Here is a 15,703-nt window from a genome sequence, read left to right on the forward strand (position 1 = left end):
CAAAAAGGAAGCGAAGACACTCTGTTGATAGTACTACACCAAACTCAAACTAAATTGTATATCTGTTACACTGAAAGCCTAAAATTATCTATAAGAAATGCTCTTCTCCTCTACACAATAACTCCAACAAACTCAGAGCATCAACTTTTCGAACCTCAATTAATGAATGCTATGGATTATGCAATTATGGAAAGCTAGAATCACAACCTAAACCAGAATTTGTCTTTGCACCTCAATGCCTTTAGTCATAATAGACGAAAATGCTCATCTGGCTTGATGTCATTGACATTTTGCCTTCACCTCTCGCACCGCTGGTCGTGACTCTTCCAGTGCCCGAGTCAGTATGCGAGATACAGGCACCGGCCCTCATCACGATGGCGAAGGCATCTCCACAGCCACATTCTGTGGACGTTGCCACTTACTCTCGGGTGAACCCTTTGCCTTCACCTGCGACCTCATCTTCCTCTTCAGGAGGAGAACTACCGCTCTTCATTTGGAGTGACTCAAATTCCCCAGCGGCAATACCACCCGGAACAATCAACTCATCTCAAGAGCTACTGATAAAGGGTCAACAGCCCCCACAGCAACCATCATGGGCTGACGAAGTTGCTGCCGAACAATCTGAATGTTCCACACCCGAAACAGTTGTCCAAAATTGTTCCTACTCTGGACGAGTGCGTGGCCCCAAGATAAGGGCACCAGAAACAATGTCGGTTACAACTAGGATGCGTACTCCGAGATATGAAAGCCCCACAGTGCCTCCACGACGACCACTACAACAAGTTCCTCAACCACCATTGTACGAGAGACCTACTTGCAGGGATCATTATCCATGAACTGACCCTTCTCCTCGACGAAGACCTCGTCCCGTCAGACATGAGATGTACCCACCCCGCAGATCTCCAATCAAAGCGCCGCAGTCGCCATTCACCTACCGCCCCACAATCGGTCAACATCGAGGCCCACAGCCCTCATCTACAAAACTGAAGCCTAATCTCTTCGTGCCAACACAGATCACATTCGACGACCGGCAAGATTCAGTTTTCTGTTCCATCAATGCACATATCTTCTGGGCGTCAACACCGAGCACGACATTCATGACCCAGAGAAGATTAGTTACATATCTACTCCCTCGGAACTTACACCCAAGCACCTGTCTAGCATGTGCACAATGGGACAGCTCGGAAATGAGTATGTAGAAGAGGGACGCGACAAGAACCTTCCCCTCGAATGTGCACACTTTCCTGTTAATCAATGTTCCACGGATCGCTTCTGGTAGACCTCTAAATACATCTATGCCTTGGCGGATCGCCAAAATGATTACCTCATTACAATGTTTACGAGACACCAGTCCCTATCGTTTCTACCAGAAGGATGACCCCTTATATCTTCAGTTTGGACTTTTACATCCCACACAGATGGATATAATTAATCGCATCAAATGAATCGTACGAAGATGCTTGATACGATTCACAGCTATCTCTGCGTACAACTTCATTTTCATCACACGAATCCTCTGATGCATATTAGATCACGGCACCAATATGTCAATACGAAGACCACATCTCCGTATTATCTCAACTACAGCTACATCATTGACCCAAATTTTGCGAATGATCATTGAGGAACTTCGATCCGATTAAAAACTACTTCCTTTTTGTTCCCCTATACACTAGGACGAACCTTCTATCCTCGTCCCAATCGAATATCTCTCAATGTGTAGAGGGAGGCGCTACTAAGTGTATGTATAGCCATACCTTTAACCTCTCTACAGGGATTGGACTACAGATAAGCTGGCAAACCGAGAGCCTTCAGGCGAGGAACAAACAGAAGAGCCCCCACAGCAACCATCATGGGCTGACGAAGTTGCTGCCGAACAATCTGAATGTTCCACACCCGAAACAGTTGTCCAAAATTGTTCCTACTCTGGACGAGTGCGTGGCCCCAAGATAAGGGCACCAGAAACAATGTCGGTTACAACTAGGATGCGTACTCCGAGATATGAAAGCCCCACAGTGCCTCCACGACGACCACTACAACAAGTTCCTCAACCACCATTGTACGAGAGACCTACTTGCAGGGATCATTATCCATGAACTGACCCTTCTCCTCGACGAAGACCTCGTCCTGTCAGACATGAGATGTACCCACCCCGCAGATCTCCAATCAAAGCGCCGCAGTCGCCATTCACCTACCGCCCCACAATCAGTCAACATCGAGGCCCACAGCCCTCATCTACAAAACTGAAGCCTAATCTCTTCGTGCCAACACAGATCACATTCGACGACCGGCAAGATTCAGTTTTCTGTTCCATCAATGCACATATCTTCTGGGCGTCAACACCGAGCACGACATTCATGACCCAGAGAAGATTAGTTACATATCTACTCCCTCGGAACTTACACCCAAGCACCTGTCTAGCATGTGCACAATGGGACAGCTCGGAAATGAGTATGTAGAAGAGGGACGCGACAAGAACCTTCCCCTCGAATGTGCACACTTTCCTGTTAATCAATGTTCCACGGATCGCTTCTGGTAGACCTCTAAATACATCTATGCCTTGGCGGATCGCCAAAATGATTACCTCATTACAATGTTTACGAGACACCACTCCCTATCGTTTCTACCAGAAGGATGACCCCTTATATCTTCAGTTTGGACTTTTACATCCCACACAGATGGATATAATTAATCGCATCAAATGAATCGTACGAAGATGCTTGATACGATTCACAGCTATCTCTGCGTACAACTTCATTTTCATCACACGAATCCTCTGATGCATATTAGATCACGGCACCAATATGTCAATACGAAGATCACATCTCCGTATTATCTCAACTACAGCTACATCAATGACCCAAATTTTGCGAATGATCATTGAGGAACTTCGATCCGATTAAAAACTACTTCCTTTTTGTTCCCCTATACACTAGGACGAACCTTCTATCCTCGTCCCAATCGAATATCTCTCAATGTGTAGAGGGAGGCGCTACTAAGTGTATGTATAGCCATACCTTTAACCTCTCTACAGGGATTGGACTACAGATAAGCTGGCAAACCGAGAGCCTTCAGGCGAGGAACAAACAGAAGATCACGGATCTTTACCGTAGAGCTCTCTCTGCTTGTCTGGCGAGGGACATGTAGTTTCTCGAATTCTTCCGAGTTTCTGACAGTATGGCCCAGGACTTCGAGCATAGCTGATTGGCAGAGTCCCTCCCCCTAGGGTCACTGTCACTAAAAAGGACACAGTTCTCTACCAAAAACTCGTAAATCTTTTAGTTTTACCTTTTCCCTTATTTTTTATCTCCTTTTCTTTTTTTTCTATATATGTTCCCTTTATCCAAATTGAAGTTAAGGAAAATTTTCCCTTCTTTGGTTGGAACCTAACCAGTGGAAAATAAACTTATAAGGTTTACAGGGTTCAGTAGCTCACAGCAGCTAATGATGGATTCTAACCAGAAGTTAAGCTGTTAAATCCGATCGGAACGACCTGTACCAGATGGAGATGAATTTAAATCTCCTTGTACATTCGACAGACTGCAGACTACAACTTTCCACCCAACAGTCCTCACTACATGACAGTAGGAGGCAGCTGGATACTCTTCTAGGACTGACGTTCCTGGCCAGCACACCCTGTAACTGGCACCGTCACTGACTCCACACCTGAGAAGATGTGTATCACTTACCGACGACCCTGGTCAAAGACTTCACTCGGCAGGCAACTCAGACGACGAAGCAAGTCACCGACTCTAACACTCAATGACGATGAGACATTCAACGTAATTCAGCTACATTCTACAATTTCTGATAAAAACTATTAACCCTGGATGGATGTGGGAGATGAAATACTCAATATACGCCTCCAGCCGATCAGAGGATGAGAATACTCTATTCTCTTTTATATAGTGCTTGTACAGCTGACCTTATTCAGTATTGTAATTATTGTTGAGCCGTAAGTATTCTCACTACCTTGACTCCAGTGTTAACTAAATTATAATTAAGTCTTCCTTCAATGTTTTCCTGAGTCGGTTAGCCTGAGAGAACTAGGTAAGCCTAATTTGCGCGCAGAAATAAATAGTACTAATTCTTTATACTTTAAGGCTGTAAAAGTTGTCCTCATGGGGTCTGCCTTACTGTATTTGATTTTGTTGCGTACGGGATTTGAAATGCAGGTAATGAAACCGGGTTTCTATTTGTTAAGCCTTGTATATACAGGTAACAAAAGGTGTAAAGGTATTTGAAATTTTTTAAACTTTTCCCTCTAATTAGCCTTAAAAATCAATAGTAAGCAAGTAATTAGTTTGATTTAAAGTTTTGCAGATTTTAATTTTAATTTCCTGAAACTCAAACTGTAACAGTTTTGCAGTAGATTTTACCTTTTATTTTTTAGCATGATCACTAACCAGAAGAAATGAGTTTTTTGCTTGATTTTTTTGATGTTTCTACTGTACTTCCCTGAATGTTATTCTTTTTCTGTTTGACCCATTTGTCGGATTTAACTTATGAGTTAGTTCTATTTAAATTCTATGTTGAAGCTTTTTCGAAAATCTGCCGATTTTAATAAATTTCCGTTTTATGTGGTAACGAAATACTGTTAATGCAATTATTTTTGATTACGGACGGTTTATTAGACTACGTTTAAAAGCCATTTTGGATTGATAAAGAGGTGTTAGTTTGCTATCATGGGCTTAGAAAATGTTTCAATGGCAGAAACGAAAGAGGTTCAAGAATATAACTTGACAATATCTTAAATAGTTTCTCGTAGCAGTGTGTATATCTCATTTAGCTCGTATTTGTGTCGAGTACTGGAAGATTAACCAACGCCTCTGAGACGTTGTATTTCGTTAGAGTGTAAGAGGGACCCTGATAACATTCTGCGGCCCATGCCCAGAGTGGCCTATGCCATCCTCTACATGGTGTCAGCCCTCATCAACAAACCCATTTTCCTCAACGACATGGTACAGAAAATCGTCTATAATGAGGTAATATTGATAGATCCTCTGGATCTTTTATGTCCCTCTCCGTCGTTGTTTTTTTCAGTATTTATTCTTGTTTGACCCCTTCACCTCCTCAGCTTAGTGGGCATATAAGTTATACTCCCACTGGAGGACGTGCTATTTTTTTCTTATTAACGTGCTAAATAACAGCAATTTAAAAGTCGGTGTCGTAACAGGCGCTGGGTTGGGGGGGGGGGGGGGCGTCCAGTTGCAAGTTCACCTTTTGCACGTTTGCGTGGCATTTTCAAATTGAATGCATCTGTTAGGTAGTGGGATACAATAACGGTAAAGACTCGACCTTCGTACTCTCCTATTGCGTATACCACAAAACAATTTGCTAGCTTAGTATTTAACGAAGAAAAAACTTCTAAACAGAAACAAATCATTTTTGTTATCGACAATGTAATGTTGATTTTGAGGCTCCTCTGCTTGATCTGGTCTCGTGGCTGCCGGACGTGGTGCTGACCAAGAACGAGTTTAATTTCTGGGTCAATGCTGGCATGAATTCCTTTCCCGCTATCATCAGAAACATTGCCAAGCGACTCTTTAGGGCTAGTATTTTGTCTGGTAATGAAATTCCATGATTGTATAGTTTACATGCAGGATTGTAGAGCTCTGATCACATGCAACTTTCAGAGTGTTATTTGAGTATATATGTCTTTCAGAGTGTTATTTGTGAAACGTCTTCAGCATTTTGTTCCTTCATTCTTAATTGATTTCAAGGATTCGATAAAACGTAAACGACAAGCTGATGAAGTTCAATTGCACTTCAAATTTTCTTAAAATGAAGTATAACGCAATTATTTTCTTGGGTATATGGTATTAATGGCTAGGCCACGATCTGGTCCTCTATTATAGCTGGTCCTCTGTCAATTTTTTTAAAGAAGATTTGTTCACACTTTTTGAGCTTTTTCGCGTCAATGGGAAGTCAAATTATAGTGGTGACTTTAGTCACGCTGAGGTAGTAAAGGGAGCGAAAAATCGAGCAGGTCTGAGGCGTGTTTTGTCCCAAACTGATGTTCGAAAAAAAGTCTTCAAGTGGAGTAAGAAATTGGTCTTGAACAATTTCTCAGTTTTTCAGAGGGAATTTTTACGTAGGTCAGTTTGCCTTCTGTTTTCAGTGTTTCTTCTTTTGAGTGCTAATAGAAAGATACTTATGTGTTCTAATTGCGCCTGTCTACAATTGTTTGAATTCATCAATGGGCAGCTATAGTTTTTTATTACTTTGACACTATTTGCAGTCATAAAATAATAGTGAATATTTGAGTCAATGGCTTTTTATAGGGAACCTTTGAGTTTCTCGTGTATTTATTGAATTTTTTGTTGTCTTATCATTTAATTTTATCAGGGAAATGTCTCATAAGTTCCTAATGGAGATTTACTTTATCGGTTTAATTTTTTCCGTTGAAAGCTATTGAAAGCTTTTATACTAATTGTTTTAGGAAAAATAATCAATTTTTTTCCGAGTATGTATTGTTCTTTTGTTGTCTTCTCTCATAGCTTCCTTAATGACAGGTCTCGTCAGTTGGCAAGTATGCATAAATAAACAGTATTAACCGTTAGAAGTCATAGCTGTCTTCGTCTATGATTTATACGCTGTTAGTTTTCAAAAAGGTTGTAGATTTTTTGAACTTCGCATGTATTTGTTTTATTTGTTGCTGTCCAATCAATTATTAATTGCTCTCAAAGGAAGTTTGCAGGAATTATATTAGTCCTGTTGGTCTTTTTAATGCGATTTTTTGATTGAACAATTTTTCGCCTGATCCACTTGGCTTTTCGTCCTCAACAACGGGAAAAACGGGTAGCTTCCAGAGGGCATTAAGTTCTCTTAGAGCGTTTCAGCTCACTAGTCTTAGAGTATGCGATTCACAGAAATTGTGCCCCACAACAGCCCCCTAACTTCACCCCCCCCCCCCCCCCCCAATGCTGACGCCTGCACATCGCTCTGGCCGTAAGGGCGCCGTCAGCCGAAAACCTTGCACTGTCGCTCCCTCAATGTTGCCCCCATCAGCCTTCCTCGCTGCGCTCACCTCACGCTCCTGCAACTAAGCTAAAGATGGCCTCACTAGACCGTAGCTAGCGACTGACCAAGCCAACCGCTCGCCTCTCGTTTGAGAGCAATTTGCCCGACGTTAGTCTGTTATGTTTCTCAATATTGACAGGTATCTTTAATTGCCAATGAATGTTTGTTTAAATGGAAAAAATTGTTCAGTGCGTGGCTGATGCTTTTAATCACTATTATAGTGTTCTCGTGTTTGTTGTCTTATTTTTTGGGTTTCATGCATGACACGTTTCGTTGGTTTCTAATGGGAATAAAAGTGCATCTAATTAAATGCAAGAGTTAGTGGAATCGATTTTTAAATTTTGACATTTTCAGAAATTGAACAATAATTTTTTAGTTTTGCATTTTGTTGTTTTTCTTGTGATGTTATTGCTGAATCTCTAAAAGTTAATTTCTCATTGCCCTGTCCATGTTCCGTCATTTTCGTCATTTTCTTTGCAGCAGGTTCTGGCTAAATTTTTATTCGACTGAGACACCGTTGGTTTTCAAACTGTTTTACCTGTTTGTGTGAATTTTCTATTCTCCAATTTTCTCAGATTTGCTTAAATTTGAGTTGCCTGTCATCGATTCCCATCGAGTTTTTGTATTTTCTTCTCATTCTAAGGATGTGTAGATTTAGTGTTTTTGTCATGTGTTAAAATTATTTTATTCTGCAAAACGCTAGATCTTGGGAAACGAAATTTTCTAATTATTTATTTTTGCATATAGGTTCATAGGTTTTTGGCATGATTTAATTCAATACTGCTCTAAAATTGATAATTGTTAGGTCATTACTTATTTCGATTCTTTTGGAGTGTTATTCAGGACTTGTCCTGCTATTTTCTTTTTGTAGGATGGATGTTTTTTTAAACTTTTTTCTTGACTTTCATTTTTCAAAACGTGATAAATAGGCAAGGAACAGTAGGCATTAAGTTTTATTAGAGGCACTTCAAGTGCTTAGAGTTGTGCAGCTTCTGGGAAGTCTTGAGTTTGTTTTTTCTTCATTTGTCGGGTTTTTGTTTGATCAGTCTTGAATTGAAAATTGTCAAAAATGATATGTCTTTTACAAGATATAATTATTTTTTAATGACCATTTTTGAGCTATATGTTTTAGTACTGCAAACGTAAACACGCAAAAGATACTAAATTTTGCATTTTTTTTCAATTTTCGTTGAAAATCTTGCTGTCCCTGAGTTTTCTCAGCCAAGTGGGCCAGGGAACCTCCTTTTCGGCTTAGCATTAGGGGACTGCATATTTTTTTGTGTCAATGGAATGCTTTTCAAGATTCTAATATCACACATTTTAGCAGTATTTTTGAGAACGTTTGGTTTTTTAGTTTTTTTCTGGAGATTGATTTTATATTAATGCATAGTTGCTAGGGACAAAGGAATGGTTTTCAGTATTTTAATGTCACAATTTTTGCATTTTTTTTGTTAAATTTTGAATTTTTCTTCAAATTTTCTCAAAATAATAACCGTTTTCTATGTTTGTCGATCTTTATTAGCCAGTAAAACCATTATTTACTGGATAGTTTGTGGAGGCAATCAAATGGCTTTGAAGTTAATGATATCACGAAATCCAGCAACTTTGCATTGAAATTTGCAATTGTTTCTGTTCTTTTTGGTTCAGCAATCTTTATGGACCACTGAAATGTTTTTCGGTCTTTCAGAGATGTTACCAACAGATTCTAGAGACAACAAATAGTTTTGAAGATTTTAATATGACAAAATTTAGAAACTTTCGTTTTGTTTTGAGTTTTTCGTTTTCCTTAAATCATGTGATTTCTCGAGGTTTTCTAACCTTAGTGGTCAATAATCTTCTTTCAAGGGCTTTGCGTGAGTTATTGGGTATATTTAATTTGATCAAATTAAGCCTTCAGGGTTAAAGCTTCAAGAGTTTCAGCAATGATTTTCTGTTGTTTCTTTGTTTATTTTGATTTATAAAATTTTGAGGTTCGTTTTTTTACTGGCCTTGCTCAATTGATCTGATGATCAGGTCCAGTAGTTTTAAGTTTTCATTTTAATTATGTGGATTGTATTGCAAGACTGTCCTTCTTTGTTTCGTCGGCTGACGCTCTTTTTCTGTTCTCCTTTTGTTCACAGAGCTGAAAAAGTCAAATTTTCTGAAAGACTTCTTCCTTTCACTAGCGGCCTTTGCGCGGGTCACGTCATTTCCCACTCTCTTTAGCCCGTTTTTTTGGTCATTCGCTTGAATACATTTTGATTATACGCGAGTTAACTCACTTAATATAATGACTTCTACTCTTTTAAACTTAAGTTTAAACTGATTTTTTGTAAGGTCAAAGGAACTCATATATGTAATTATAGTCTCGAATGAAAACTTGTCTGCGGAGAAATTTTTAAAAAGCTTGAATAAGTATTTGCTAAATGTTTTTACAAAGTTTTTTGATCGGCTTCGATAACTTATTAAACTTATATCCGTGTATGTTTCGATCTCTATTATACGGCACGCTAGTCTATTTCTTTCGCAGCTATTCCGGGAATGTGTTGGCTATCTTAGTTTTAGCTGAAAAGCGGTATGCTGAGCGGAGCTATATTGGGGTGCCCTTGGTTTTGTTTTGTCGTCTGATGCTCTTTCGTTTTACATTTATTCACACAGGAAAGCTGAAAAAACAACAAATTTGCCGATTGACTTCTTCCTATTACTAACGGCATTTGCGCGCCTGACGTCATTTCTCTCCCTCGTTAGCTAAAGTTTTTAGGTCATTTGCGTCATTATGTTTTATTCATTCATGACGTATCTCACTCGATTAAATGACTTCTTCATTTCAAAACTTAAGTTTAAGTTGATTTAGTTCAAGGTCAGGGGAACAACGCATATATTTTATAAGAGTCCGTGATGAAAGGGCGTCCGCGGAGTGATTTTTTAAGAGACCTGATTGATTAATCGTTTTTTACATAGTTATTGATCGGTGTCGATGACTTTTTATCTGATGTTTTTGTTTCTATCTCTAATATACGGCACGCTAGTCTATTTCTTTCGCAGCTATTCCGGCAATCTGCCGGCTAAGTTAATCATAGCTGCGAAGCTGTAAGCTGAGTGGATCTATTTTGCGGTGCTGTTGGTTTTGTTTTGTCGTCTGACGGTCTTTTTTAGTTTGTTTTTACACAGCAAAGCTGAAACAATTCGCGAGTAGCAGAATCACGCGTTCTATTGGTTTTAATTGTTTTGGAGTCAAAGCTTTTTTCAGACTTTTGAGAGAAATTTATTGTTGTTAATTGTTTCTGATTTGTTGGTGTAACGGCATAAGAGGTTTTGGGATTGGTTGTCTGCGGTTGATGTCAAGTTCTTATTTGAGTCGAATTTGGAGTCTACGTTCTAAGTTTTTCCGTCTGACGACCTTTGTTATTTTTTTTCACGCTGTCAACGTCAAACGATTGTTGCCACTTTGCTGCTTTTATACCCGTGAGTTCATTTCTTAGTCTGAATGGTGTGTTTAAAGCTTAATTTGGTCATGTTTTTTTTTGCAGCTGCATAGCTTTAAGGTGAGTGAAGCTATGTTGCGGTGATCGTTGTTTCTTGTTTCGACGTCTGAAGCTGATTTTTAGTTTTGCATTTGCTTGCACAGAAAAGCTGAAAAAGTCATATTTTTGGTGACTTCCTCCTCCTTCCCCTAATAACGGCATCACTCGACAAAAGGACACTTAATCAATTTAATTTAATATAAATTGGTTTAAGGTCAAAGAAGTTCATCTGTATAATGATATCTAATAACAAGTTTCTAAGGCGTCAAGCCATATCAATTCGTCGCTAGAAGTTTTTTCATAGATTTTGAGCTTTGTCGATAACTTCATCAACTGATTTTTGTCTGTTTTTATCTGAATTCTACGGCACGCAATTTTTTTTCAGCTAATCTTGTAATCTGGCGGCTATGTTTTTATCATAAATGACCTACTCACTCTCTTAATGACTTAACATTAAATAAAAACCACTCAAAGCTGCTCTTAACCCTTCCAAGGTCAACAATGGAGTCCTATTTAATAAACGGTGGTGATAACAGAGCTTGGGGACCATAATTGGGGACTTTTCTATAAATAGGCCGTAATTCTTTTTTATCCAATTTCGAGAGTTTTTAACACTTATTAGAATGATCCTATAGTTTTCATATCTAAAAAGATAAAGTCGCTTATTAAATCTAAATGGATGATGCAATCTCTAATTTAAATTCAATAGAGGTGATCCGAGCTTGATATTGTAGAACAATTTTACTCGAAAGTTATTTTGGTGTTTGATTTCGATTTGAAAGTTGGATAGAATTTGAAATCGAAATGCGATTTTTTGAATTGCATTTTTTGACTTTGGGCAATGCGGTCTTTCTTAAACTACAAGGAGACTCAACAGCCCATCTTACGGCTATTGGCAAATAATCTGCCGACTCCATTATTGATATATATGAACTCATCAAATGCTACTTTTTTGATCTTCAGGTTTTGTTCAACAGTGGTTTGTTACCGAGTGAGTGTATAGAACCCGGGCAGAACGAGTATCTGCGAGGGAAGTGTCAGTGGGCTCTCCGATTCCTTAATCTGCCTCTTTCCCTCTCACATCTCTGTCTTTCCCTCCTGGATAGCTGCAGGCTCAAACTCATATCCACAAGAGTGAGTATATTTATGGTCATAATCTAAAGTTGGCTTCAATCTTTAGCCTGATAAGTCGATTTAATTCATTAAATCAAAAGTCAAGTCCATCTGAGAGCGTTAACTTCTTGGTGAGTTTTCAGGTCCCACCTGATGCTGAGAAATACCGTTATGACATCAAGTATGTATTTTCACATCATGTTTAAATGTAAGGAGTGTAATCCCATAATTCTTATGGTAGGGGAAGAAAAGATAGATTAGATCATTAATTTGTTTCGCAATTTCATAAATCTAGTCTCACTACCCCGCCTCCTGAAGTTATTGGGCGCTCTCCATGGAAGTTAATAGTCCCCATTATACTATATATAGTAGCAGGCCCGTTGTGGCAATCTTTGGCAAGGTGGGCAATCACCCCAACTCCAGAAGTTTTTCAGGAAATATTCAAGCCAAAATAATTTGACTAAATTATCAGCATAGGACCCGTGCTGAACTGAATCTTTACACCTCAAAATTCCATAACTTACAAAATACTCGAATTTTAGACAATTCATTTTTTTAAAAATAATTTTCAACCTCTGTTCAAAGTTGTTTTAGAAAACGAAATCGCATGAAGTTCAATTAAAAATAAAGAAAAGTGAGTTTTTTTTAAAGTGAGAACGAACTTTAGGCAGCGCCTCTGTACCAATTATTGCTAATTGTATTTGCATCTTTCCACGTAGACGCTAAAACAATTAGAAACTCAATAATGTCATGAAAACACCAACATACTCAGAAGCAGCAAATTATATAAAGCACATCATGGTAATCGTCGTTCAATGCAGACAATCAGTTGTGTACATTTTCCACGATAAATACATAAATCTGAACCGCATTGCTTAACCAGAAATACACGTCCAATAAAATTCGTTATTATTCAGATATAAAGTTGATACGCAAGGGACCAGTATATTTAAGCATCATGATATTATGGTTTCTGGATCCCCGCTTTCCGCTCATCTGTTGACATCTCTTCCGGAGCAGAATCGGAATCTGAAGCGCATTAGCAACTGAGAAAAATTCCATGCAAAATTTTCAAAAAAAAATTGTAACAATTCCCTCTGTAACCCATTGTTCAGGAACAGGAAGCAAAATCTGATGTGAAGCACTAATTCGGTAATTCACTAATGAATCTGCCATTTAAAACTGACCGCAACTCAAAGGAGTATTTCCAGCTAGATTGACAACCGCTGTAAAGTCCTGCCCTGAACCTTGTGGATAATTGAAGCAGTGCAATGAAGCATGAGATTGAACAAGGTCAATGATTGGTAAAAGATATGAAAGCTTTCATTTATAATATTCAATATTGAGTTTTTTCTTTAACGAAAGACAATAATTTCTAATTCAATACGTACTTGAAGTGTTCGATCTTGAAAATTGTAAACTTGCAAGCGAACATCATAACTTCCTACAACAAATCCTGCAACTATCGTCATCGACCAAACGAAGCTAAAAGTCAAATGATTTATAGAAGCATTAGGAAGAGTACACGGAATTGTAGTCAACAACTAAACAAAACGGCCTCGAAGCTAAAACTGAAAAATTAGGCAACATAAAGGCGGCGTGCTCGCACCTACCGATCTCATAGACGGTAGACCGGTCCTCAAGATTTTACGCGACAAACATCCTGAAGGGCAACCTTTGGAGCCCAACTGCATTCAGAGCCAACATTCACGCACACTTCCCTACCACCCCGCTGTTTTCGACAAAATCAGTGCGAGGCTTGTCCGAAGGCATGCAATGAAGACTCATGGCAGTGCCGGGCCTTCAGGTCTCGATGCCGATGACTGGCGTAGACTACTTTCTGCTTTCGGGCAGACCTCCAAGAACCTGTGCAAGCCTGTTGCCAATTTTGCTAAGAGGCAGGCCACGTCCATAATACCACCAGATGATTTGATTGCATACAATGGTTGTCGAATAGTGGCTCTGGATAAATGTCCAGGTGTGAGACCTATTGGAATTGGTGAAGTAATGCGTCGCATCACCGGACGCATAATCATCGACTGCATCAGGCAAGATCTAACATCCCTCGGTGGAAACATGCAGCTGTGCCTGGGCCAGAAATGCGGCATAGAACATGCCATACATTCGCTTCGCCACAGTTTTGATGATCCCGAAAACGAAGCAATTCTACTAATTGATGCCAAAAATGCATTTAATGTGCTCAATAGACGAACAGCATTAGAGAACGTAAAAGCCTTATGCCCATCATTGCATGTTGCCTTACAGAATTCCTATAGCCATCTATCTAATCTCTACATCGGTAAGTCGACCAGTCTGTCTCAGGAAGGTACGACACAAGGTGCTCCCCTTGCGATGGCAATGTATAGAATTGCAATCCTGCCCCTAATATCAAGACTTCGCAATGACTCCTTGACACAAAAATGGTATGCTGATGATGGTAGCGTCGTCGGTAAGTTGAAAGATATCAGGGCACTCTTCGACAAGCTCACTCAGCTTGGTCCCAAGTACGGATATCTTGTCAATCCTCCGAAGTGTCAGTTGATAATTAAGCCAGGAGGCGAACGCCAAGCGTCAACTGAGTTTGCAGGCACAAATGTGGAAATCACGCAGGGCGCTCGAGTCCTGGGATCATTAATCGGTAGCTCAGGCCAGTAAAAATTTCCTGAAAGATGCAGAAATTAAATACACAAAAAGTTTGGACAGACTTGGTCAATTTGCTCTCACCTCTCCCCAGAATGCCTATGCATGTTTGACGAAGGGGGTTCAACAGAAGTTGAGCTTCCTCTCGCGTACTACACCCTCCATGGACGGGGTTCTGGACAAGGTAGAGGAGCGGCTTGGCCGAGTCATACCGAACATCGTCGGCAAAGAAATAATCCAAGGGGGAAGAGAACTTCTCTCCCTCTCAGAATGGGTGGGCTTAACATCGCCCTCCCACAAGATCTTAATAAAAAAATGAGAAATCAATTGAACTCTCAACTCCGTTGGCGTCATTTAATAATAATTCATTCGAAATTCAACAATGTGAATTAGAACAAACCAAGATCAGTCTCAGACAGAAAGCAGACATGCAACATGAACTCATCTCGAAAAAATCCAGAATCGAAAACAATCTACCAGAAATGAAGTATACCATCCAGCTGACCTCGGAGAAAGGAGCATCTAGCTGGCTTAGCGCGCTTCCGTTATCAAAACATGGTTTCGACCTCACGAAGACTGAGTTCCGTGATGGAATAGCATTTCGCTACACCTGGGAAGCGAAGAACACGCCAGCTATATGCCCATGCGGGAAAGAATTTAGCATCAACCATGCCCTTCATTGCGCCAAAGGCGGGTATACGCACCTACGACACAACGAAATCAGAGACGTGTTTGCAAACCTAATGGATGACGTCTGAAACGATGTCCTGATAGAGCCAAAACTTCAGTCGCTCGATGGAGAAATTTTGTCGAGTAATTACACCACTACTGATGATGACGCTCGACTGGACATCAAGGCAAATGGTCTGTGGGGCTCCCGCTTTAATCGCACTTTCTTCGATGTGAAGATTTTCAACCCTCACACGAAGAGCTGCCCCAAGACCATAAAAGATGCATACAAATATCACGAGAGCAGAGCATCAAGCAAAATAAGTACGAAGAGCGAATCCGCGAAACCGAACACAGCAGTTTCAACGCACTGGTTTTTGCTTGCTCGGGGGGTGCTGGGCCATCGGCATCGCGCGTTATGAAACAACTCCCAACCAAGATAAGCGAATAACGCGGAGAGCCGTACGCCGACACCATAAGTTACATCCGAACGAAACTCGGCTTCGCACTTCTGAGGAGCTGTGTTCTCTGCTTGAGGGGATGTTGGCGTCATTTAATAATAATTCATTCGAAATTCAACTATGTGAATTAGAACAAACCAAGACCAGTCTCAGACAGAAAGCAGACATGCAACATGAACTCATCTCGAAAAAATCCAGAATCGAAAACAATCTACCAGAAATGAAGTATACCATCCAGCTGACCTCGGAGAAAGGAGCATCTAGCTGGCTTAGCGCGCTTGCGTTATCAAAACA

The 15,703-nt window shown here is 40.0% G+C and overlaps 1 protein-coding gene across 1 annotated transcript in view; it reads left to right on the forward strand.

The window, feature by feature from the left end:
• LOC142341661 (uncharacterized) overlaps positions 1-15,703 on the forward strand; it is a 63,334-nt gene that overhangs the window by 30,136 nt on the left and 17,495 nt on the right. Inside the window, exons 5-7 of the mRNA XM_075392782.1 lie at positions 4,852-4,985; positions 5,420-5,551; positions 11,490-11,660. Coding sequence (XP_075248897.1) covers positions 4,852-4,985; positions 5,420-5,551; positions 11,490-11,660 — 437 coding nt within the window. The remainder of the gene's footprint in view (positions 1-4,851; positions 4,986-5,419; positions 5,552-11,489; positions 11,661-15,703) is intronic.

This window comes from Convolutriloba macropyga, chromosome 6 (assembly GCF_964194025.1).
Source record: "Convolutriloba macropyga chromosome 6, txConMacr16.3, whole genome shotgun sequence".
Lineage (NCBI taxonomy): Eukaryota > Metazoa > Xenacoelomorpha > Acoela > Convolutidae > Convolutriloba > Convolutriloba macropyga.